Source organism: Alosa sapidissima, chromosome 3 (assembly GCF_018492685.1).
Source record: "Alosa sapidissima isolate fAloSap1 chromosome 3, fAloSap1.pri, whole genome shotgun sequence".
Lineage (NCBI taxonomy): Eukaryota > Metazoa > Chordata > Actinopteri > Clupeiformes > Clupeidae > Alosa > Alosa sapidissima.
Genome location: NC_055959.1, coordinates 26,332,937 through 26,359,997, shown reverse-complemented (window position 1 = coordinate 26,359,997; position 27,061 = coordinate 26,332,937). Strand labels below are relative to the sequence as shown.

The 27,061-nt window shown below is 41.1% G+C and overlaps 2 protein-coding genes across 4 annotated transcripts in view; one reads left to right on the top strand and one right to left on the bottom strand.

The window, feature by feature from the left end:
• Positions 1-11,825: 11,825 nt before the first annotated feature.
• Positions 11,826-25,323, top strand: LOC121704985 (polycomb protein suz12-A-like). The gene is made up of 16 exons (XM_042085617.1): positions 11,826-12,846; positions 14,033-14,079; positions 14,332-14,396; positions 14,931-14,999; positions 15,094-15,143; positions 15,254-15,339; positions 15,597-15,828; positions 16,971-17,070; positions 17,309-17,414; positions 17,925-18,105; positions 18,298-18,386; positions 18,519-18,662; positions 19,011-19,168; positions 19,281-19,485; positions 21,119-21,198; positions 22,811-25,323. Exons 1-16 carry the CDS (start codon positions 12,672-12,674, stop codon positions 23,205-23,207), a joined length of 2,184 nt encoding a protein of 727 aa, XP_041941551.1. The 5' UTR covers positions 11,826-12,671; the 3' UTR covers positions 23,208-25,323.
• The window catches only part of crlf3 (cytokine receptor-like factor 3), a 16,589-nt gene continuing 14,851 nt past the window's right edge, over positions 25,324-27,061 (bottom strand). For all 3 annotated transcript variants that reach the window (XM_042085619.1, XM_042085620.1, XM_042085618.1), the window contains exon 9: positions 25,324-26,747. In XM_042085619.1, coding sequence (XP_041941553.1) covers positions 26,479-26,747 — 269 coding nt within the window. In that variant the 3' untranslated portion in view covers positions 25,324-26,478. The remainder of the gene's footprint in view (positions 26,748-27,061) is intronic.

The following is a 27,061-nucleotide window of genomic DNA, read 5'->3' as shown; positions in this document are numbered from 1 at the left end:
GCCTTTAACCTTGTTCCAGGGTCTTTCAACTTGTACACATGTCTGGTTCCTAATGCTCTGGAAATCCTTACCAAATACAAGTCTGTGAGAGAGTGTGTGTGTGTGTGTGTGTGTGTGTGTGTATCCATCATAAATGTGAGCAACACCATTTAACCTGTCAGTGATGATTATTCCTTCTTACTATCTTTTAGTTGTAGCTTGGGAGACCCATCATTTTGCAGCATAATTTCAACGACCAAGATATATTATATGTAGCCTACAAATTCATTTAAATGTAGGCCTACAGCACATTGGGTGTCCTGTTTAAACAACAATGTATAATAATACTGTTCGTATCATATCACTTCATGTGTTGATGAATTTGTACATATAATGGAATGTCAGGCTTGATTTCACCCGCGATGCACATTTGGTTGGTTCCACTCCCACAATGTTAACTCAATGTCCATAGTCTTGAGTCAAATGTATTCTAACAATAGTTGGTACCTATTAAGCACTACCCTAGTTCAACTTAAAAAGAGCACTGATCAAATGCTGCAGGAGATAAATGGCAGAGACAGAAGGCAGTGTGTAATATCTCAGAAATAATGCAGAAACTGTACATTGGCTTTTTTTCTGTTAGTATTTCATAATTGCATGGAATTCTACAGCTTTTACTTTCACATACAGAAAGTGATGGCTCACAAGAGGATTATTGTGCAAGGCAAGTCATTGTTTTCACAGGAATTCTCTGTAATCAGGTTTTACAATGAGGTCATCACACCTCCGCACTCCCTTTCTCTGTCAGTTGTTTAACCATTTACCATTTTTGGACCACAGTGAGTGATACTACTGTAGCATAACAATTTATGTCTTAATATTATTATGTTAGTTAGCAGGCTATGATTATGGCCTTGGTTTTCTGCAGCTGTCTCTTGGAAGTCCATATGTAACATACTGATGAGCTCATCTCAGTCCAGTTTTCAGGCCATAATTCCAGCAAAAACTTCCAAAAGTTTCCAAAAGTTAAATAAAGGAACCAACATTTTCTGTGTTAAGACACCAAGCATGGAGGTTTTCATGAAGTTGGCTATCAGATTGCAATAAATTCATTTTTACCAGAAGAAAAATGTTACAAAAGAGTTCAATTAGATTTGGACACCATCAGACAAATATTGTTTGACAGTCTTAGACAAACTGAGACATGCTGTAAGCTTATTCGCTTTTGATCATGTTCCCAGTTACCCACTAAAATAAACAGTTCTTTCAATCATCCATGTCTTTATCTCTTGTAAGAGCAGTCTATCCTGTTCGTTTCTTCCCTCTATCTTCCTTTCTACCCATTCCTTTGTATCCCTCTGTTTTTCTCTGCAATGCTCCTTGCTTTTTCCAACCACAATCCATTATGGAGCTCCCCAGTTATTTAGTGGCACATGCCTCAGAATCATTTCACAGAAACAAATGTGATCAAAACAGTGAAGCAGACAGTAAGTCAAACTTTCTGTCATTACTTGATAAGACAGCAGGAGTTTGTAAACACAGACCCTGGTGGGATGTTTGATGGGAATGTTTTTTGCCTAAATTAAATTATGAATATGACATTATACATAATTGTCTTAGGACTGTGTGTGTGTGTGTGTGTGTGTGTGTGTGAGTGTGTGTGTGTGTGTGTGTGTGTGTGTGTGTGTGTGTGTGTGTGTGTGTGTGTGTGTGCACGTGTCATGATGTGGCTCTGACAAGTGGGCATGGTTGAGATCAGTCCACCCATCATTCTAGTGTGATACAATATATATATATATATTATTTATTATTATATATATAGTATATAAAATGTAGATGTTGTTTTGTTGTACCTGTTGTCTGTCATGTCTTGATGGCTTTACTCCAAACTCAATATGACACAATCCCAATGATCAGTGATGCTTGCTTCTGTGGACCAGCTTCTGTCGGGTCACGCTGTGGACAGGAAAAGTAGAGAGAGAGAAGGAATATTAAAGTCAGGGATTACAGAAGGATTCAGAAAGATTTTTTTTTCAGGATGTTTTAATTTTTATTATGCACACTTTTGCTTTGCTCTTTTTTGCAAGAGCATGATCAGAGGGCATTTGAGCAATTGGATTTTAGCTGTGCTAAAAACTGTTAAGCACTATAAAAAGAAAATCTTTACTGCATGTAACCAATATTGTTAATTACTATAAATGGCCTGCATCACTGAAACAAAGAATGTTCCCTATGCTCTGTCCGGTCTAACTGCGGCAGCATCCTTGCGCCTCTAAGGGTGTGAATTATTGACCGAAACAGTTTCCTGACCTTCGCTCTCAAGGGCTCTCTCCGTCCTGACACCTTCCAGCTTTGGATGAGGGAAGGTTTTGGAGTATGATGGAGTGTTTTCTGGGTCTGCTGGGGGAGTCCCATCTCCCTGAGCTCATATCTGCAGACCTCCCCTGACACCACTGGGCCTGAGAGCCATGTACAGCTCTCTCAGCTGACAGGATGTGTTGAGATGAATGTAGCATCACTGACTTGACAGTGGGTCAGAGATGTACCGCGGGGGACCTGAGAGAATGGGGGTCCTCGGTAGGTAAAGGGATGATTGGGTGCAGACGCGGGTGGAGGAGGAAGAGGTGAAGGTGGGGAGGGTTTGGGGATTAAGGTCAAAGTGCCGTCCTCGCGTTGTGAAACCACCAGCGCTCCAAGCCCCCGCTTCCCAACAGGGTCATGACATTGAGCCATGAGCAGGAAGTGAAGGATGGATGACTCTTTTTCGCCATGTCGAAATAATCTCTCTCTATCCCTAACCCTCTCTCACTTTGTCTGTTTCTCTCTCTCTCTCTCTCTGTCTCCGTCTCCATGTGGGAATGTAGCAGAGGGAGAAATATGATATGTGAGGGGTTTGTGTGCGTGGGGGGAGGGTTGGGGGTAATTGTCCCACTGCTCCATGTCATGCAGCTAATGGAGATAGAGGTTCAGGAGAAATTATCTTCCTGACAGACAGAGGTAGAGGGAAAAAAAAAGAGAGAGAGAGAGAGAGCACCAATAAGTAATGCAGAGGATGAAAAATGGAAGCAGGAAGGACGGTAAAGGGGAAAACATGAATGTCTGGATCAGACATGAGGAGATTGACTCATTAAGAAATCATAGTGGGGTTTGATTACAACCAGAGAGATGCATACACAATGAAGAAAGTGCAACATTATTGCACTTAAGAGGGGACATCATTCATTGCTCTCTATGTACTATTTGTGTCTTTCCATGAATTCCAATGTATCAATCAGTCAGTTAAGAAATTCAACCAACTTTTTTGGAGGATAATTTTGAATTATTTTGAAATAAATTTGAGTGTGTGTGTGTGTGTGTGTGTGTGTGTGTGTGTGTGTGTGTGTGTAAGGCCCACAACACACCAACAATGAATGCATACATTAGTCACATGTCCATTTGCCAACTTTTGCTCTGTCTGCTGCTCTCTCTTTAAAACTTGCAAAATCTCATTCTCTCTTCTTTCTGAGTCCTTCTTTGTGTCCTGTCTCTCTGTGTCATTCTCCTCCATAAACCAAAACCGCACAATGAAGAGCTAATCTGTGAGGCATTATGACATCATCAAAAAGAGCCCATTATCACAGTGTTACAAATTTCAATGCTGTGTGGTTCTCATTTGTTACTTTGTGAGAGGAAGATCTCAGAGTTTTTGTATTGTAGACCATGTCCTACATTGAGAATGACTCATCACAAAGTGAATAGCATACAAATTATCTTGAATCTAACACCACTGAGCTCATCCACAAAAGAAAAGCTGTATTGTCTAATAATACATGACATTCATTTTCATCATGCATAATAGAAATTTTCACTTCACTTTGACAGCAAAAATATATATCTTTTCTGATAGTTCTACAGTTTATAACATAACTCAGCAGTTCAGCAATCAATTCATTAATGAGTAAGTCTCCCCAAATGATCACAATGCTGTCAAATCCATTCAATCATAGACATACAAAAAAATCCACATACAATGTGTTCATTCATGGTAATAACTTTTTTGAAATCTAAATATATTTTAAGCCTTCAAACACAATGAATGGGAACCCCCTTATCATTTCCCCACTTTTTTCACTCGAAGTCCCTACAGAATGGCACGTCAAGTAAGTTGGTGTATACTGCCACCATGTGACCACTATATTTTTTTGTCTTTGGGTTATTGGTTCCTTCGATTGAGTTTACTGATGTCCCCTAAAGAAACAAAAATTACGACATGCAACATACAGAGATAAAGATACATGCATACATGCATACATGCAGATCCTATTCAAAATAATATAATTTCAATTTCAATTTATTGTGCTTATAGAGCGGCAAAACATTACACATGTATCATGGCGCTTTACAGAGAAAAAAAGAAAAGAAAGGAAGAAAAGAAAAGAAAAGAAAGGAAGAAAAGAAAAGAAAAGAAGGCCCATGGGTGACAGGGGGGAGGAAAAACTCCCTAGAATTGGAGATACATATAGGAAGAAACCTCGAGCAGATCCACGACTCAAGGGCCTGACCCATCTGCCTAGGGTCAAATACAGGACAGTAAGGTCTGTATACATGACAAATGCATATGATAGTCAGGTGTAGAGAATAGGACATGGTGTTTAAAGCCACCTGAGGTGAAAGTTACAAGAGGTGGGATGATTACATATCTGGTATGATAATGCATTAATCCTGATTTAGTGACAGAAAGTTCAAATAGTCCAGCATTGGAATTGTCCAGGGGAAAAGGAGTTGTCAAGGGGCATGTGGTGGGTCGGCAGTACGGGCCAGGAATCCGGGCAGAGTTGTCATAGGCAGGTGATGGGTCACTTGGCTGTACGGGCCAGGAATCCAGGTAGGGGGACAATAATAGGGCAGTCAAAAGGATGGGACTTCAGGTGGGATAGGTGAGAGGAGGGCCAAGCACACGGATGGCTGATGACTGGTGATGATATACCTCACAAGTGAGGTAAGGGGGAAGAAAGAGAGATGTAAAGTGGGTTAGTATTACTGAAAATCAAAATGGTTAATGTCAATAAATATCAGTGGTATATATTGTTACAGTATACCATAGTGAGAATAGGCAAGAGTGGGAGAGTTGAGAAAGAGAGGGTTGTACGGCGTGGCACATGAAAAGTCCATGACAGCACTATGCTATAGCAGCATAACTAAGGCATGTTGAGGGGTAGTCAACACCAGCGCAGGTATGGTCAGTGACCACCATCGCACGCGTAACTGTAAGTATAAGTGTAAGTATACTTTTTTGATCCTGTGAGGGAAATTTGGTCTCTTCATTTAACCCAATCGGTGAATTAGTGAAACACAAACAGCACACAGTGAGGTGAAGCACACACTAATCCCGGCGCAGTGAGCTGCCTGCTACAATGGCGGCGCTCAGGGAGCAGTGAGGGGTTAGGTGCCTTGCTCAAGGGCACTTCATAGTGGTGCTTTGGCATCGGGCTAGCCATGCAAATAAATCACTGTTTTACACCCATTTACGAGGCTCAATGTATCTCCACACTTCATTGGTAGACTTCCGAGGGCCCTGACATTTAAAACGAGACATTGAGAACTTTGAAAAAGCACTGGTAGTTTACTTACAAGACGATTTATACAGACAGTATCTTCACGAAGTTTAGCGTTTGCAGCCATCTTGAATTTAGTCACGATAAGTCGAGCAATGAGTAAGAATGAACAGGTATGATAAGGGATCAGATTCCAAAAATAATTCAGTGGAAATGCATGGATTCCAGTTGCTGCTACTGGAAGAAACTGGAATCCATGCATCCAAGCGCCAGATTTTGGAGTGCAGGGGACAAGCCGAGATGGGCTATGAGACATACATTCACACTCGGTATCATGTTTCAATACACTTTAGGTCAATATCACACCGGAATTCTCCTTTAAGTCTAGACTTAAAAATAGGGAGGGTGTCTGCTAGTCGAATTGAGGAAGGGAGATTATTCCAGAGGAGGGGTGCGTGATAGCTGAAAGCTCTGCCTATAGTTTTTGAGATCCTTGGAATTAAAAGATGGCCAGTGTTCTGTGATCGTAGTGGTCTGGGTGGGACTAGGAGATCTTTAATATATTCTGGTGCCTGGCCATTAATGGCTTTGTACGTTAGAAATAATATTTTGTCAATGCGACTTTTAACAGGCAGCCAGTGTAGGGGAAATATGTTCATATTTTTTAGTCTTAGTGAGTGTGCGAGCAGCTGCATTTTGTATAAGCTGTAAGCTCTTTAGACAATATACTAGGCTACTACTATAATAATAACAACAATAACAAGAATACTAAACTGAATTTGAGTTTTGAAAACTGAAAATGAAAAGAACCATTTGACATGCATAATTTTGCAAACAGATACCCACATGTCTGTGTACCTCAAAGTATTTTTTTCTAAATACAGGTTAAAGGGACACCAGGCAACGTTTTCATGTTAATTACTCATCTTCGTAAGTCGGTATATGGTTAAATGACCATACTGCCTGTAGGAAGAATATCCTGCTTGCAACTTCAGTGTATCGTACCCGCCGACCGAAGCAGGATCAGTTTACATCCTGCATCCACAGCACAGAGGCAGGCTAACGAAACGCTAGCAATTGTTGCAAACGTGTGTACTGTATAATGGCAGAGCCAGCGAAGAAGCAGCGAAAATCCAGACGGAAGATGCAAAGAAAAGGAAAAGAGTTTCAGACCGAACGAGGGGGAGTTTCATAAAGAAAAAGCATCAGGCTTGCCTGGTGTCTCTTTAATACAGGTGCCAAGGTCAGGGGTGTCGGACTGGGGGTAAAACCACTACTGATTACAGGGGCCCAAGGGGAGAGAGGGGCCCTTGAAAAGTCTGGAATATATTTTATTTTACCTGGTTTGAGGAACATGGAGGCCAGGACTGCATATGCAGGGGCCCAGGATCTTGTGCTACGCCCCTGGCCAAGGTATTACATCACTCCTTATATATGAATCATTTCAAGAGTCTAGCTTTATTTATCTTTAGGGCTATATATCTGATTATATTTGTGTAAGGGGAGTAAAAATATGTGCATTTTGACTTTCGTTGTGGGTATATGAATGTGCACGTGAGTGACCACAGAGACAGGTGACAGACCTAATTGATCAGCTTTGTTGCCTGGTGGAACAAACTGTTTCTGAGACTGCAATACTGCTTGCCAGAAGGCTGAAGCTGAAAAAATACTGGGCTAGGGTGGCTGGAGTCTTTCATTATTCTGTGGGCATTGTGACGTATCATCAGTTATGCAAGTCCTGGATGGAAGGGAGCTCACATGATGCCCTGGGCCATCACTTTATGATTGATGCAGTGCAGCTCCCACACCAGGGGCGCAGGAGATATTTTGAAAGTGAGGGGGACCAAATTGTGAACACAAACCCATAGTGAGATCAGATTTCCAGATATCGGATCGCCACCTCTGGCCCACTTTCGACCATCATATTTTAAACTTGCCAGAATATTAAGATAATACCATTGATTGTTTTCAAAATATTTTTTGATTCAAATTGTCAAAACTGTGAGATGAGCACAACGCCAGATCTGCCCTCAGACCAGCTTCTTGCTATGTGCAATTCTACTTTTATTTATTTTTGTTTTAGATTTATTTTACACTACTTGGGCCAATGGTAGAATACTCTAAAAGCAACATGATGTTGATATTTTATGAAGCCATGAATGAATCATTATGCCTATGATCCAAACATAGACTACATGATCGAATAGCCTAGTTAGGCCTACAGTACCTAAATTGTCTGGTATAAACCAAATCAACTCTCCACTATGTGTCTGCAGTTAATATTTATACAATGTTAGAACATGTTGGCTTAACAAGTTACCAGTCCAGAACACACAGAAAATTGCAACAGAAAGTTGCCTTTATAATCAACTACTATTTGTTCCAACAGCATTTAAACAAAGCATTTTTAAAACTGAAAATAAATAAATAAAATAAAATACTGTTACTGTAGTAACTGTACCACATTATCCCAAGCTTCAAAGAGCTCCCCATGTCTGTGACAGGCAGACGTGACACCGCTAAATTCTCAGCTTGTTTATACCCCACACTGAACGTGTAAGAAAGGCCCATCACTCTGGGGTGTGGTAGCCTATACTCTCTGGGATTTATGCACCAAGGTAAGTATCCAATTTGTGTCTTGAAATTATGTTTGAAATAAATGTCTTAGAACAAAAACTTTGGGTAGGCCTATAGACTTGTATTTTAGGCTAGTGAAAACGAGTTGATCAGTAGGCTAGTTAAGTTTCTTATCAATAAACATAACAGCTAATGTCATGTTGAGCAGGAGATACGTTACCATAAATCCTCAAATTATGCCCGGGATTGATGCTATTTATAGCCGGACAAATAAAGGCAGGTTCCCATATTTGCCTATACCATACCAACAATTGCCATCAGTCCACCAGAAGACATTGCTTCGATTTAAGTCAATGAAATAACACCTCTTCTTAATATTTTAATTACATTGTTGGTTGGATTAATAAAGTCGTTTTCCTACCATGGGTCTCCAACACACGTTCTCAAGCTCATTGTCTTGCCGCCCCTTTCGAGCTAATTGCCAGAGGCTGAAGCCTACTACATTTAAACACAATTGTTGCGTGACTCAAGGCATTCCAGCCTACGAATGTAATAAAAAGTAGCCTACTAAATCATGCATAATTAAACAATAACTCAATTTAGGCTACTTGGCTACGCAAAAAGGTTTCTATTACAGCACAACCCCTATTCAATGAATGGCTGCCTTGTCTCGTAATAAACAGCGGTGGAAATCCAGACACTTTTTCAACTGCATGAAACATAACAGTGAACCATCAAATATCTCCCAGAGTTCAGTGCCCATCAGTCCCAACATTTAGCAATATAATCAAACAGTCCAAAAGTAAATTAGATCCCAAACCAAACCGAAAATGTTATGCTTTTGATAGCCTACCAGTATGCCGCTCCAAACAAAACGCATCTCTAATGATGGTTGTTAGTAGACAAACTGGCTTCAGATATCCAACAGAGCGAATATGAGATTGTGCAGTCTTACAGTACTGTAGATGGCTGTGGTTAGTGATGTGATGCTTTTAATGGGGAGTGGGACATATCCCCCACGTCCCCCGTGCTGTCTCTTCAGCACTGCGTGGGACATATCCCCCACGTCCCCCGTGCCTCCTGCGCCCCTGTCCCACACTATTCAAAGATGCCACTAGTCAGAATACTCTGTAACCCAGAGAATGACCAAAGGATCTTGGACCTCATCTTTGACTCTCTCGCTCTCTATCTCTCAAATGCAATCAATCAATCAATCAAATCAAAGTTCACCTTTCATAGAAGAACTGCCACACAACAGGAGAACAGAAGACATGAAAGATGTTTAAACCCTGTCAGAAATGCCTGAAATATACATAACATGTCAAATGAAATTAAGAAACAAAAATTATTCATCATCATCATCATCATCATCAACAACAACAACAACAACAACAACAACAACAACAACAACAACAACAACAACAACAATGATAATCATTTAAAGAGGAGGTTAATACAGTAAAATGTTTTTGTTTAAAAAAAAAACAGTTAAAGCAATAGTGCATTGATAAAGTACTAAACAAATTAAGATTGTTAAATTTTAAGTAGAAACAATTAGAACTATAAAATGCAATTCCAAATAATTACCAGTGCATGAAAATGCAAAAATTGTGATATAAAATATAATGTATAGTTAAAACAGATAATGCAGAGATTGGTACTAAGGCGTTGTTAGGATAGACATGGTGGTTGCATAGTTTAATGAAAGTTGATATTTTAAAAGTAGATAGTTTAAAAGTTGAATGTAAATAGTTTAAAAGTTGTTGCTAGACAGATAGTTTAATGCATAGGTTCTCAAAGTGCGGCCCGGGGGCCAATGGCGGCCCGTGGAAACATTTCTGGCGGCCCGCGATAACATCTGATAACATCTGTAAAACTGTTAAAACTGTACAACTGTACTGTGTGCTTTGAAAAGAATGAATCTCTGTTTAGTGGTGTTTCGTGGCCGTCAGGTTTTCCTGTGGTGCTTTGGTAGCTGGAATTGGCCCTAAATAAGGCCTATGCTGATAAGAAGCAAGGCACACTGAGACTGTTTGTTCTAAATAAGTTGTACAAAATAAGTTTGTGCTTGAAATGGACTGCAACCAGAACTGTTTGTCTGTTGAGGGTAAAGAACCCCAGGGATTGTGTGTGCATTGCAATTTTCACAAGTTTTGCCAGGTTTAGCCTGGTCATTAAAATGATTACAAATGGGATTTTTTTCTCCCAGTTTTTTTTTCTTTTTCTCCCCCCGCCCCTTTGGCGGCCCTCAGTTCAATGTTGGGTTCCTGAATTGGCCCTCACCAATCAAAACTTTGAGAACCCCTGGTTTAATGGATGTTAGGTTGATAGTTTTTTAATGAATGTTGATAGGCAGATAGTTTAATGAATGTTGATAGTCTAAAAGTTGAATGTAGATTGTTTAAAAGTTGTTGATATGGCCCCAGCCGTGGCGCAACTGGCTGGGGCACCTGCACCGTACGCCGGCGACCCGGGTTCGATTCCCGCCCTGTGGTCCTTTCTGGATCCCGCCCGACTCTCTCTCCCACTCGCTTCCTTTCATTCTCTACTATCCTGTCAATTAAGGCCAAAAAAAATATACTAAAAAAAAAAAAAAAGTTGTTGATACACAGACAGTTTAATGGATGTTGAATTAATGTTGGCAGTTTAAAAGTTGATGATAGGCAGATAGTTTAATAGTTGCTGATAGACAGTTTAATGTTGATAGGCAAATAATAGTTGCTGATAAGTTGCTCTGTTTAAAAAAAAAAAACTAGATAGTTGAAAAGTTGAATGTAGATAGTGTAATGGATGTTGATAGACAGAAAGTTTAATGGATGTTGATAGATAGTTTAATGGGTGGATGAGTGAATGGTTTGAAGAAGATGGATGGATAAGTTGGATGAAATGTGGCTTATCCTTGTAGAATAGACACAGAGAGAGTTGTACTAGTTGAGAAGAAAGCAGTTGATACAGGTGCAATCAGTTTAATTAGCCCTTTATGATGTCATAGTGCCAATGCAAAGTCTATGGGGAAAAATAAGCTTGTTTTTTGTTAATATCTCAAAATGTATAAAGTTTATAGAAATTAATACATTGCACAGGTGTCCTTTTCAAGACCTAGGCTATGTTACAAAGTTTGAACAACGTTTCTACGTTAAATGGTTGAAGCTGAATTAGATGCAGAATTTTTGGTAGAAGAAGAAGACTTTGGATAACAGAACAGTGCATTTTCATGCACTGTAAATAATAAAGAGACAACATTAAGGAAATTCTAAAAACAGATGTTTTAAGGTGTTTCTTAAAGGGTGATAAAGATGACATCATCCTTAGGTCCTGTAGTAGTTTAACCAATGGTGATGGGTTCCCGCATTCTTTCTTTGTGACTTTGAGAAAGAGGTCTCTCCTGTAGACCGCCTTGCTATTAGGTCAATTAGTAGGCCTATCTTGAAGTTGTTCAAACTATGAGTTTGAAATCTTCCATTCACTGTAGCATGCACAATGGCCTACACTTCTTATCCTACAAGGATTTGGATGCATTGCCAATAACTTAAAATATGCCTAGGCCTAGCCTATGTTGAACACACACACCTATTTGTAGGTGTAGATGAAGGTGTGTGCAGAGCCCGTCTAATTCCCTTGTCTAAGCACCCATTCTCTGGTGTGTGTGTGGGGGGGCGGGGTCGTCTAACCTATATTGAACAATGCAACAACAGGGTCATCTCATGAAGACAGTCAATTCATCAGCTGTCATTTGCTATCATTGGTATAAAATTAATTTCGAAAAAGTTCTCAAGTAGCCTTGGCTATCCTCCTCATAGAGATGGATCAGCCAATAGCAACCGCCAGCTGTGTCATTCGTTAAAGAGAATGTGGGGAGGGCGTAACGATTTTTGGTAGTCAATGAAATGGGGAAGAAAATATGTTAAACAAATTGAAATTGAAAAGACTTGTATAGTTTTTAGGATGTGATGCAATATAACTACAAGTATAACGTGTTGGCAGGATTGTTCAGTAGTCTCGCTGTTTTAAAAATAGCCGGCAAAAATACTTTGCTTCTTCAAAGGAGCAATGACCTGCCTCCACTTTTTCAACTGCGATCAGCTTGCTTGCTAATTGCAGAATCAACCACAGTGTCTAGCTGGCTAGCTACCCGACCGTTAGATGTAGTAAAGCGGTAGCTAGCTAGGCAGGAAGTACTTCAGGTTAACGACAGGTTAGCAAGCTGGATGTTTTTTAAAAAACTGTATCCTAGCTAGTTACAGCTACCACTGTACGCAGTTAACTTACTGTCATTGTTATTTTTTAAAGTTAGGTTAGTTTGCATACTCGACTGAAAAAGACAAAGGAATGGCTAAGTTGTCAAGTGAGTGACATGCTAAGACAGCTATGCTATTCTAGCTTCTACAAGTAATAGCTGGCTATCCTAAGCCACTGATACTTGAAAGAACTTCGCTAAAGTTAGCAAGTTAGCTAACTAGTTGAGTTAGCCTGCCGTTTATTTTTAATTCCTTTGTGTTAGGGAAAGACTCAGTAACGTTAGACTTTCCCCCACCACTGTAAGTAGCTTTTCCCCCCGGTGAAGTAGTTGTATATTTTCGAATGGCTCCACATAAATATGGTTCGGGTGGTGGAGGTATTGGTTCTGGTCCTGGGTTTGGTTATGGTACCGGGGGCAAAGTCGGTGTTCAGTCCTCCGGAATTGTGATGACTTCAAAGAAGCCAAAAATGGAACAGATTCAAGCTGACCACGAACTCTTCTTACAGGCATTCGAAAGTAAGTTTTGCCCCTGACATTATTCTTTTGTCGATGTGATTAAGTGAAAGATGTCACTATTTGATAATGTCGAACTTCTGAATGGTGTGGATAAATGTTTCTTGCTAATATGGTCCGCCTGTGCTAGCTAGCTGGCTAGGTGGTGAGCTCGCACTGGTAACGAATATAATTCTACTTCCCCCTGATATGCTAGCTGATAGCTAACGTTACCTACCTCTGGCACCTAACCGGTGAATCACTTGAGTTTGCTAGTCAACAAATTAAATTTTGAAGTAACATTATAATTTGATGCTCGACGATGACGTTGTCTATCTGACTAAAGTCCGATGCCATAATCTGTTTGATGTAGTCAACTTAAGATAACGTTATATTCCCTAATTGCAGCTTGTAGCTAGCTTCATGCCAGATGTTGCTGTCATGGAACGTTAACATTAGCTAACTAGCTTTTAGTTCAACCTTGCAATACATTTTGAGTTGTGGCCTAACGTTAGTCTTAGTTTTATGCAATAAAATACAATTTGGTAGTCTGTCGGTTAACATCGTGCGGCATTATGCCAACATTAACGTTAGTTGATGACCAATGGACTAGTTTTTGAGATGGATTCCAACACCAGATTCTGTTCGATTAACATTAGCCGGTCTTTTTACTTATTGTTCATATTGTGCACCTTATGGTTTAAATTCTTTTAAATTGTGCACCTTATTAAAACATCTATTTTGACAGAGGTTTTACTTTATGTGTGGAGTAATTTAAAATCTATATAATGCTACCCATACATCAAAAGACCTTGACAAGATTTGAAAAGGATTCTTGAAAGATTGGAATCTTTTAACTAATACCCCCATCCAAGCTTTACGCAAAAGACTACAATCTTTCAAGAATCTTTCCCAAATCTTGTCTAAGACTTCTGGTGTAAGGATGGCTTAAGTTCTGGTCACGTTTATATTTGACTTTCAGTTTAATGAGCCACGTGCCCTTTCATTGACAACACGTGCGTCCTTCAGTGTATAATGTTATAATAAACCTATGTCGATCATGTTCAAAAGAAATTGAGTTGGTGTTCCCTTGCCTTTTTTCCCCTCTCATTCAAGATGCAGTGGGCTTGACAGATAAGCATGTCTGATACAGGAAGTCTGTTTCACCTGGTGAAGGGTCGTTACTGATTGCTATCTTTTCTTTTTATAGAACCCACACAGATCTATAGATTTCTGCGTACCAGGAACTTGATTGCAGTGAGTATATTTTACAATAGACGTTGGAGTAGTAGACCTACAGTAGTACAGTTTTGCATACTTTATGTAAATTATTTTTACAGATGGTGGGTTTAACAGTTATGTTGCAAATTTTCATTTAGTGGAAAATTAAATCACACCCCAAACTGATTATTAATTTTAGGGAAACCCCCCTTTTTTTAACGGCTTCCTCTAAGTGATGTCATAAGTAGACCTCTGATCAGTTTTGAAAAAGTTTGATGTCTCTTGCAGCCCATCTTCTTGCACAGGACTCTCACATACATGTCCCATCGAAACTCAAGAACAAATGCCAAAAGGTAATTAAATGCTTTCACTACACTTTGTCTTTTGTGTATTCTGTATGATGATGAAGTTCATACATGCAAAATGTGACCAGGAAAATGCCATGTTGATGCTTAGCTTTTTGTATTTGCTTCAAATTTGAAGCATGGATCATGTTGGAAGTTGATACTAACCTTACTTACACTAAGAATTAAGATACAGGCTGTACTATGAAAATCTTATTCTAAGACATTAGAGGAATTTAGACTGTCCTGTCTGACCGCTTTCATGCCATTAATAGCAATTGTGTAAGAAATTAAGGCCACTACTGGTCACCACAATAGCATAATGTAATCTGCTATACAAACCCACAAGACAATTTTCTTGATTATTTAGAATCTAAATTAGATGTCAAGAGCTAAGTTTACATGCAATGTTATGTCACAAATGCATGTGGTTAACTCTGTAATGCACGAAAGCACCTGAATGAAAGATTTGATCAGGCCATTATCCTTATCCTGTCAGGTGAAAAACACCCTTTTTTGCAAGTCTCTCTTTTTTTCACACAGGAAGTCTTTTAAAGTTGATGATCTGCTGCACAAGGTTGAGAAGGCAAGAGGAGAGCAAGAGTCTCAGAGGTGAGAAAGTGACATTCTTACCTTGCCCACATGAAGATTTTCTTCTCTCAGTATGCTGGTTTTTAAACCGATCTCTTTACTTTTCTCACTACAGCTTGGCTTCACATTTGCAATTGACTTTCACTGGATTCTTCCACAAAACAGGTGGGAATCAGACAAGCAATAGCTACAATTGTTTATGTATGGCATTTTCTTGTATTTTCAGTCCATGAGGTAAATTCACTCTCTCCATTTCTGTTTTCATCTTATATCAGAAAAGCTATCGCAGAAATCGGAGAATGAGCAAAACACGGTGCCCTTGGAGGTGCTTCTAGTGAAAGTCTGTCACAAGAAGAGAAAGGTAACAATCTCATAAACATTTCATAGAACAATCTGTTATAAGTTAAAACTACTTAGCATGCTTTGTCAAAAGCACATTTAACCGGCCGCCTCTTTTTTGATAAGAAGCAGGTCATGCCTCTTGTGCTACAGAAACCCTGTTGGCTATTGAGCAGAGTGCATTCATCGTGCCACTGTCAGTTGCCTTTTTCATTTTCACAAGAGCCTTTATCTTATAACAGTCATATAACCTGCCAGTCTGCTGTGTGCTGTGCTCAGGATGTCAGCTGCCCGATAAAGCAAGTGCCTACAGGTAAGAAGCAGGTGCCTTTGAATCCTGATGGCAGCCAGGCCAAGCCAGGGGCCTTTCCCACGATGCTGGTCTCCAGCCAGGAGTTTGAGCCCAGCAACAGCCACATGGTCAAGTCCTATTCGCTGCTCTTCAGGGTGCCCTGGCCGGCCAGGTGCCAGCTCGGCGGCCTGGCCAATGGCGAGACCAACGAGAACATAGGTGTGTGTGTGACACTCCTGCACTTACGGGTGCTGGGCCTGTTCACTTTCCACTAATCATTGTAGAGACAAAGTGAAGCAGGATGCTCGTTGTTTTGATGTGTTTAGTTTCAGCGGATTGTCCTGAGTTATTGAAGTTTTTCTCAGTCGCTTTGGTACATTTCTCAGATCAGAATTGAAATTTTCAAAACTACCTGTTCAATCTTCACATCATTTTGTCACTTGTGCACATCAAAAAAGCAGTTTCTCATTTCTTTGAACAAGTTGCAAATGCTTCAGTACATCTGTGCAAATGATTATGTACAATTCTCTGCTGTTTCCTACATTATCAATTGCTTATGCCATGTTGATCAAAATGTACTATAATGGGTCTCTGTTGAATAGTCTCACCCCCCACAACATTTGTGGCATTAGTTATTATGCCACAATTATATTAGGCATTAGTTCATAGCATAAGTCTTTACATGCAAAATGGTTGAACAAGTTGTCATAATATGTCAAGCATATATTCGTTGTGATGTGGATGAGAATGTATGGCCCAACAGACAGGAACGTCAGGAGGTGTAGGAAGACTGCACTGTAATTCCTACAGCACTGCATGTACAGTTTTCTCTAAGGAGATTGTCTTATGTTCACATTTCTACTTTTGTTTTTTGGGGGTTTTCTTTCTTTGTGCTATGCAGTGCTGTCTTTTCCTTTCTGTATCGCAATGACATGGTCTGTCAACAAAGTACAGTACAAACAGTAAAAGCGTAAATGTGAATCTTGTCGAGTCTCTTGCAATCAAACTCCCACATACACTAAGGTGTAACCTACAATTTACAATAATTGTCATCAAAACTTTAGCAAGAAACTGGCTTTTGCAGGTAATCCATGGTGTTTTGCTATTTGTATGAATTGTTTTGAGAAATACACTTACTGTTATGCAAATGTCGAGGATGTTTCGAGAAATGTACCAAAGCGACTGAGAAAAACTGTAATGGAACGTTGTTTACGCCGTTCAAGTTCAATTCTGTCCTTCATTTTTTAAACGTTAAGATAGTGACATGGTCTGCATGTAATGGATTAAGAGTAGCACTAGCTGCACTACATGATGGGCCAGTTGAGCACTGAACATGCTTTTCATTTCATGTGTCATGGCAGGTGTTGTTGAGGAAATGACAAGCAGGAAGAAACGCTCCTTGCCTAGGGAAGATGGCGATACTATGTTTGTGGCCCAGATGACTGTTTTTGATAAGAATCGGTAAGTTGTAGGCTGCAGTCACAATTGTTACTTCCTACGTTGAACTCCTACAACTGTGTCTTCCGTGTTAAGTACTTTAAAAGCATTTTCTAATAGCTAATGATATTAGCTATGATAATACTAGTTTACTTTTGTCTTAAGTATTTGGGAAATGATGATGAGAAGGATTATTTTTAAAGGTATATAAAATGTGCATGATTTTAAGACTGTTTTCTCTTGCCACTGTTTTCTTTTTCAGACGTTTACAGTTACTCGATGGGGAGTATGAAGTATCCATGCAGGAAATGGAGGAGTGTCCAGTTGGCAAGAAAAGAGCCACATGGGAAACCATTTCAGATCAGAAGGTGTGTGTGTGTATGTGGTCTGTGTGTGTGTGTGCACCAATTAAGAGTCTGTGTTCCAGAAGAGCTGCAAGCAAGTCTGGCTTTCACAAGCAACTGCATAGAACACACCCAGTAATCGTTAGTAATAAATCATATATGATAGGATACACTCTGGAAAAGTGATCATAACCCTAGCATGCTCTTTTGAGGGTTAATTATAGGCTTGTGGGTGGTTATTGGTGGCTAGACCCTGTCTCATACATGCCTGAAGGATTTGAATGTTCACAAGCAACAGTGAGCTCATCTCTGATGTACCAAAAGGACTCCCAAAGTCCACAAATTACCGTCACACTGGTGTGACAGGAATGTTGAGAAATGAACGTTCTAAAGAATATCTGGGTTCATTGAATTCAACATAGAATTTTAGAACCTTCAATTGTTGCGGAACTTAGAATGTTCAAAAACCTACACCTTTAAGGGTTAATTTTCTGATCCCAGCCTGACCTCACTAAGGCCTCTGTCCTCCCGCAGTGGCTGCCTGATCTGACCTTCTCCCAGGGCCCCACACTGCAGTTCACCCTGCGTTGGACAGGCGACGCGTCCAGCCGCTCCACGGCGCCGGTGGCCAAACCCCTGGCCACACGCAACTCTGACTGCAGCAGCGGCGCTGCAGAGAGCAGGCTGTGCAGTATCAAGCCCCCACAGACAGCAGGTAAGATGGATTTGAACACCTGGCGGCCTTATCAGAGGAATGTGTTCAGCTTGTGTCTGAATTTATACCCCTAGGTAATGATTCTGTTTGGTTTGGATCCAGTCACTAGAACCGTAGAAATGTTTGATTTTTCTTAGATGCATGCAACCATTTCTTGTTTGTTAATGACCATCTTTGTTTCTTTTCCAAAAGCTGTAAAGGAACCAGTTAGCACTGACACTGTCCTGAGGAAGGAGCAGATTGTGGCAGAATCACGACAGAAGCCCAGGATAATCTATCAGGTAAAGCTGAAAGGTTGTAGTCTGTGATGAATCCTCCCCACCTACTGGGCTCCACATGTAGTACAGTAGTACTGGCGTAGCCTGGTACCACCTCTTTTTTTTCCTCATTTGTCTATTTGTTGTGTTGTACAGTTCCTGTACAACAATAACACGCGTCAGCAGACGGAGGCACGTGATGACCTGCACTGTCCCTGGTGCACCCTCAACTGCTGCAAGCTCTACAGCCTGCTCAAGCACCTCAAGCTCTCCCACAGCCGCTTCATCTTCAACTACGTGGTGAGTGATCTCTGTCTGTCTCTCTCCATGTCTACTCGCTATCTCCACATCTGCTCACATGCCCACTTTTGCATAGTAGTATGCTTACCATAAAGACCAACTCTGAGGAGTCGTAAACAGAACAGAAGCAGGGTGTTGCTGACATTTGCATGGGTTATTGACTAACTGCACATAGGACATTGTTTTGGGTGTTAGTAGAAGCAAATCTTGAAGACTCTGGCTGTTATTGGATCTGTGTTGGTGTTGAAGTGGTGGTCCATTGGACGGATGTAAGTTTGAGTGGGTGAATGTTGACCTGTGCTGTGCTAATTGAATTGTCCTCGCCCTGTATTTCCCATTCCTTCATAGCCTCACTCCAAAGGAGCGCGGATAGACGTGTCCATAAATGAGTGTTATGATGGTTCTTACGTGGGCAACCCGCAGGACATTCACAGCCAGCCTGGCTTTGCCTTCAGCCGCAACGGCCCCGTCAAGAGGACCGCAGTCACCCACATTCTCGTCTGCAGGTCTGCATGCAACCACAATGACCGATTACATGTTGGCATGCAGAGTTGTAATAGAGCATGATAAGATATATGATGAGATGCATAACCTGTAAATCAAAAACTTATCCCTCAGGCCCAGACGTGTAAAGCCCAGTCTATCGGAGTTCCTGGAGCCGGAGGAAGGGGCTGATGTGGAGCAGCAGCAGCGCACGTACACCAGCGGCCACAACCGCCTGTACTTTCACAGCGACAACTGCGTGCCGCTACGGGCCCAAGAGATGGACGAAGACAGCGAGGACGAGCGCGATCCGTATTGGCTTCGGGAGAAAACGGTCATGGTGAGGGATCAGGCCACACCACACCACACCTAGGTGCTCTCAACCCCTTTTGTGTGTCCGGTTGTCTGCTGTCCGGGACTGTGCAGGAATTCACGCCCCAAGTACCAGTTGAGTGACTAAAATTTAGTAGAACAGACGATTTTTCTTTTCTGCACAGCTCTGCTTTTAAGGACACAAACATTCACATCATTATGACACTAGAATGACACTCCCTCAGCTACTGTGTTAAACTAGGTCTTTTGTTTAAGATACTTGCCGCACAACCTGCTCTAATTTTCCTTCTGTCACTTTTCCAATCCACTGGATTATTTAAGCTCTAGTTCTATTTGATTTACTTGTTTTAGCAGCTTGTATAACACTGCTAGAGACTCCAAGTTTGAAAAACTGCATAAGATAACGCATTGAAATAGGACCAGCAGCAGTGATATTACATTGGCCAATGTTAACGCTGTTGTAAGTTAGTTGCAGTCGTGCGACTAAACATTTCTACACATTTGCACTGACATTATTACTTGTAAGTGCTAGCAAAATGGTCTCACTATTGGGCACTGATTCAGGCTTGGCCAGGGCTATTTAAGATTTGAAAATGGTTTCAGAATTTTTTGATAAGTTCAGGCACAGAAATTGTCTGTTTTGAGGCCAAGTGGACACAGGTGTGGCTATTTAAATGAGATTCTCAGCTATGTCTACATTAGTACCGTTTACATTTGTTTTAAGTTTCGTCCCAGAGGAACGAAATGGAAACGTTGTCGCCCACATTACACCATTGATATCACACGACCATTTACCTGTGTCTACCCTTTGTCAAGTCCCACATTCCTATGTTACTGTTGCTAGGTCAGATAAACCATGGCCATGCATGAGGGTCCCCCTAGAAAACCGTTGAAAACCTGTAGACATAATAATCATTAAAACACGTAATTCACTAGCATCTGCTAAGCGAACAAACAAACAAAATGCTTCTTTGATGATGGTTGCATTATAAATCTGTTGCCATTCACCGCTGGCATGCTAGGGTAGTGGTAATCTGAGTACCCAGAACTTTGCGTCATGCTGAACGAACTTCTGGGCCAAAACCTTCACAACCGGAATATGGCTACTTTCATAGACGCCCACTGATCTCACTTCCTTTGTGTTCATGGGCAAAAGTTCCTACTGAAACCAGTGCGAAATGGCTGCCGATACAAACGTAATTGAAGCATGTTTAGAGACTTTTTTTTTTTTTTATTTTTATTTTTTTTAAGAAATTGAAGTTCGTGACAACAGTTGCTTTAAACCTCTGCAGAAGTTATGTCTCATTTGCCTAAGCAAAGTCTAACCAGAGATGGCTACAAAGGCAAACTAAACGCCATCGTTTTGGTTGTTAGTTCGCTGTCGGCGGTATTTTCATGAATGTGTCCAATCAGAAAGGGGAACATGGACTTGTACGTCATTGTTTTCAGATGTTTCTGCATTCCATCATCCACACTAATATGCAAAGCCTGTCACCAGCATTTTGAAATCTTTCCACTTCAGGAGCTCAGACGGTGGTGTATAGGAGGTGTACATGGTGTATATGTGGACGGGAGGCCAAATTGTAACAAAAGTCTTTCGGATTCAAACAAAACTGTCATCTGTTTTGTTTTATCTGTAGCAAATTGATGACTTCACTGATGTGAATGAGGGGGAGAAGGAGGTCATGAAGCTGTGGAATCTTCACGTGATGAAACATGGGTGAGTGGTGGCTGCTTTGTGTTTTAGGCTTGATATTTTAAGATCTGCTGAATAGTATTTTATGATACTATTTTATGCCAATACAGTGTTTCCCCTAGAATTTTTTCCAGCAGCGGTGCTGTTGATCGTAGGAAGCCCCCCCCCCCCCCCAAAAAAAAAAAATTACTCCTTAAATGGTGACTTCTGGTGGATTTTGTGAAATAAATGGACAGATTGAGTTACAAATTATGACATAACCATCAACACAAGCATTTACAAAGCATGATTATTGCAGTACTTGAACAGGGTTATTCATGTTTTTCTTTCACCTTTTTCATTTACATCATTAGTAATTAGCCACTGTACAACTGTACGATACATGATGCATTCAAAAATAAAAAAATGTTTAATTAAGGCATTAAGACAAAAGGCAAAAGGTGTTTCTTATTCCTCCCTTTAGTTAATTTCAGCATGGGTGTCTTAACTGTCATTACACTGTATTGGTGCTGTGCAAGTCGAATTGAGTGCCTGTCACTTTAATGCCGTGATGGCCCGAGAGGCTTGCTTGATTCTCACGGTTTTAAGCTAACTTAGTAGCGTTGTTGTGCATGGAGCATAAGAATATGTGGATGAAATGAATTATGTTTTCCATGTCATTTGGTAAAATACATGCTCAAAAACTCGAAGAAATTCTATCTTGGATTATAGGAGATAAGTGTCTTGTAACATTTCTATAATTTTGGTAAGCTACAGGAATAACAAACTATCTCCAGATGTAAATGGTTGCGTATCCTATTACTCAAATTCAATTAAACCCACCAATAGGCTAGCTAGACCTTAGTTTCACAGCCTAGGTATGTTAGCAACACAGGGCTTGAAAGCATTGCCTGTATCACAAACAAAATCGAAACAATGTGTCGAATTTATCTGGGAATAGGCTACTGAAGGTAGGGGCGAGCTATCTCGCTCGCGTGTTTAATTTGGTTCCTTGGTAAAAATAATGTAGGCTACGTTTTTGTTTTTTTTTTTTTCCACAAAATTGCGTCTGCTAATAAACTTAAACATAAACACAAACAAGGGTGATCTCCTGTGGAATTCCTGACTGCGCCTTCAATGTTAGCCTACTATTATTTGTTGACATCAAACCTGAACGAACGGCAGCTGTTCCTGAAGTTCACTTGCGTGGTTTTTTTTTTTTTTTTTTTTTTAAATTATGCAACTTTTTTTGCAGTGGCGCTTGAATTCCAGGAGCGGCGCTGCGCCGCTGATGAATATATTGTACGGGAAACACGGCAATAAACTGTAATTTCTCGAAATATCGCACCTTTTCTTGTGGTCCAAGTCCTGCCCTATATGCCTTTACATCTTGGACGCGTTTTGATGAGCTTTTCTGTTGTTTAGGCATCACTTAAGGTATCTAAAGTGCATAATACTCCATTGTACTTACTTCAGTTCTTTACGCCGAGTGACTCCAACACGGCTGGGATAACGCCCAGAACGTGACGTCCGTGCAAAGCCCTTATTGTACAGATCGTTTCTTGTCTCATTGTGTCATCAGTGATGCACATCTAGAGCTCTTTGAATTGAATAAAGATTATATTTTCTCACTGGGGATACATGTTTTTGCCCTCAGATTCATTGCAGACAATCAGATGAACCATGCCTGCATGACGTTTGTGGAAAAATACGGTGGTGACATCGTGGAGAAGAACCTCTGTCGGAACTTTGTGCTGCACCTGGTCAGCATGCACGACTTCAACCTGGTCAGCGTGGTGACCATCGACAAGGTCATGTCCCGCGTACGCGAGCTCCAGCGGCAGCGGGCGCACGACCAGGCGCACAACATCAGAGCGCCCAGCGGCACTGGTGCCTCCTCCACCAGCCAAGCCGGCCGGGGGGCGCTAACCGACAAAGAGGCGGCAGCAACAACAACAACAACAACAACAACCACCGCAGCAGCAGCAGCAGCAGCAGCAGCATCAGGAGGAGCAACCAGCAGGCCCCGGCAGAACAAGAGGCAGAAGCTTTGAGGGCCCTAGGGATGGGGGTTTGGGTGGGAGTTGGGGTTTGGGGAGGGCGAAGGGACGTGGGATTAAGGAGCCAGTGGGAAGAATCTGGTGTTCTCTTTGGGTGGGGCGCCACTGGACTTGTTATCCAGTACAGTACCCATGCATTCCGTACAGGGTCTCAGGTGCTTGGTGTCTGCAACAAGGTGCACTACGGGCAGACATTACCAAGGAAAAAAAACACACTGCATAAAACTAACAAAAAGCAAGTGAAAACCAATAGAAAAAAAGAGAATTGTGCAAAAGATTTATGGGTCATTTCTAGATGAAGGAACTGCATTTGTCATTTTTCTATTTGCTCTTTCCTTATTGCAAACATTTGAACCAGCAGATGACTAGGCTGACTAGGGGATAGTGGCATTTAGCTACGGCGAGGAAATAGCATTCTTTTGTATGATTACTGTGAACATTCAGAAGCAGTAGTAGGGAAACCAGGTGTCATGTGTAAACGAGTCTTTAATGGCGCACCATTGTGACATACCGTCATGGCCCTCCAATCAGAATCCATCCGGTTCTTGTAGGTGCCTGTATTTAGACAAAACTATTCTAGGAATATTTTAACAGTGACAAATTGCAAAAGAGTCGACCCAAATTCTGACGTTTTTTTATGATCTGTTTTCTACCGGGTTTAAATGTGTTGAATAATGCATTTTGAGAGTGAAAGAAAAGAGAGAAACTTGAACTTAATTAGAATATGCTGTTTGTGTGTAGGGATCGAAATAGCTTTTTGTTCTCTGAGGGCCAGCCCGGACGATGGCGTTAGTCGCCACCACCACACTGGACTGGTTTACACTGGCCCCTGTTTATGCAAGGATGTGGCTCATTGTGCCACACACACACACACACACACACACACACAGGGTATTGAAGGCTGACTGTAGGCATGAGCGTCACAGCTTACCTCAAGCGCTGTGCCCTCGTGGCAATGCCGGAACAAGCCAGGTGCTCTTTGTAAGATGTTTACACTTGTCTTTTGATTTTGTTATTTGTTTTATTTTACATCTCTGGAAAATACAGGGGTTTGTTTGAATGGTTTTTATAGTTGTTTTTTTTTTTCTGTTAGATCGGTCTCGTACTGAGGCTGAGTGCCGATTTGCGTGAGGAGAATTCAACAGGATAATCACTGGAGCTAATAGTCGCAGTCATTTAGTCTCGCACCCCCACACTGCCATAGCAACACTGTACCACTGTGCTCTTACCACACTGAGGGTTCTCCTGCTTCCGTTTGTGTTGACTAGTTACCAGCGGCCAAATTAGTCGTCGGAGCAACACCTCTCCCCTTTCTTCACCACTGAAATGCAGCCATCTTCCCCCTTCACCTCCTCTCGGTACACTTAGAACTTGGCAGCACCCGTTCAGAGGGGAACCCAGATTCCCCTCAATCTGTTCAGGCTTGAGGAGCTTTTTTTATTCTCAAAGGCTCCCGGAGCCAAAGTGCTTTGAAACTCTCTGGTCTCCGCTGCATCTGTGTGTGCGCTACAGGACTTCCTTGTAGGAAATGTCAGACGACTTATTGTTTGACTTAATTAGAGGTAATTTAAGCAGAGTGAAGAGAGTGAAGTATAGTTTAGAGACCAAAGCGTGTGGATGCTACATGTTGTTTTTCAAGATGACTACATTTAGGCTCTCCTGTGAGCCTTATCAGGTTCTTTTTTTAAAAGGAGACAAAAGCTTTCTTAAACTTCTGCTTTAATTTTGCTAAAGCTATGTGTATACTATGAACTGAGATGTTTGACCTTTAGCGTAGAAAAGAATCAAGTCTGTGACCTGCGAAGAACTTTTCCAAGCACACATCTAGAAGACAAGATCCTATGCTTTCCGTGATCGAAAAGACCAGCATTGTTTGCACATGATATGATTTCCTAGAAAAAAATGTTTGGAGAGGTTGACGCAAAGACCAATAAAACAAAGCAGAGTTTTGTAGCAGTCATGGGTTCTTTTCTATTTAAAGTAAATATTTTTTAAAACTACTGGTCAAAAAATTATATGAATGAAAGTTATGTGAAACGGCAAATATTCTACCATGACTGGTGTTGGGATATGTTTTGATAAAATATATTAAAAGACTTGAATTTTTAAATTGTTTCACAATTGTGTATTTTTATTTACTGTATCACAATTTTCTCATTCTTACGACTACTTGTGAAGGCACAGAATGAGGTAAACATTTAACCATCACAGTTACAACAAATAATTAATACTTTACAATGAAGAATGACAAGTTTTCTAACAGTGTCCTGTAGGTTTTTATAACAAACTAGTTTAATGGTGGACAATCCAGTACCTTTATCTACTTTTAATGTCCGATCCCCCTATAGCAACCCTCCCCCCTCTTCCTTTAAAAATGTGTCGTGGACAAGGTGCTGGGTCCGTTTGGTTAGTCCTAGTTGAAGTAGTTATGTCCAAGCGTATACAGTGTGTGTGCACTCTTTCGATTAATTTTACATTTGATCAGACAAATCTGATCATCTAAGTAATGCAAGTACAGAAAACTGCTAGCCAGCACCTCTGTACCACACAGTCAGGCTCCAGGAGTCCTTTAGGGGATCACCAGCATGGCAGATTAGGTGGCATTCAGCAATCTGAGGGGGACAAATGGACCTAAACTGGATCAATGCTCAATTGGAAACGACAACAGCTTAATCTGATGCTAACAGACTACAGAAAAGGAAAAAAAATCATGCTTAATTAAAACACTGTTAGGATTGTCATTGCCAAAAAAAAAGTATTAAAAAATTATCTGGAAATAATATTCAAATGCTCTTGGGCGGAAACCTACACTAGACTTGAGAGTTAATGGAACAAACATTTTTATCTCAGAAGTGCTTCACAGTGGATTACGGCAGGCTTAATAGACAGGACTGCGCTGAAGCCAGCTCGTAGAGAAATGCATGCGTGGCAGTTTTTTCTGTACAAGCATCCAAGTCCATGTCCTTAAAATACATAGAAGTTGTTGTGCTGTATGTGAATTGTGTGGGGGCTGGAACAGCAGCTAGCCTAAATGTGTTGGTCCACTTGTTATCAAAAAAGTATATATTCCCATGCTTAAGAAAAGGCAATTCAATACACCTCAAGCCATCTATCTAATGGTGGGGAGGGAAAAAGATACTGTAAACAATGCCAAAAAAACTGAGACCTGCCTTGACTTTGGACATCTAGTCAAGGGGCTGGGTTATGCAGTGCAGTCCAGCAGACCAGATTGAGCTTCTGTTTCAACACCTTCACCCTGCTTGTCTCAGAATACCAGCACCTTCCAGCCAGGGTGCGCAAAGGAACAGCCAAAGTAAAGGCAATCCACCGCCTGGTCCAGCAGCCAATCGAACACCACTTCCCTGTTGCCCGAGCCAATTGTGACCCGGAGCTTGAAGCTGGCCCCGTCGTTAGGGTTGTTGTTGGTGCTGATTGGGAACAGGTTGACTACTTCCATGTCGAAGGTCACAGCCGAGCCCACCGTGATGGCTGGCAGCTGGTTGGTCATCTCCTTCCCGTTTACAAACACGGCGCCTACAAGACAGATTCAACATTGAAGTGGCAGCTTTCTGCTTTCCAGTGCTGAGTCTGGCGTGTGTCCCTGGCCCAGTAAGAACATGACAAACCACAGAAATGAAGGCTTATTTCTGTCTACAGACACCTGATTATAAGCAGGCATGTCAGCACTAGTTGTTGGGATGAGTAATGTAATACAATGCTGACTACAAGGACAATATGGACTACAATGCCGACAAGGACCAAGAGGAGAAAATGTATTAAATTATTTCAAAATGGCCAGACAAAAAAAAAAAGTCACAAAAGAATCTGAGTCATGTGGAAGTTGTGGG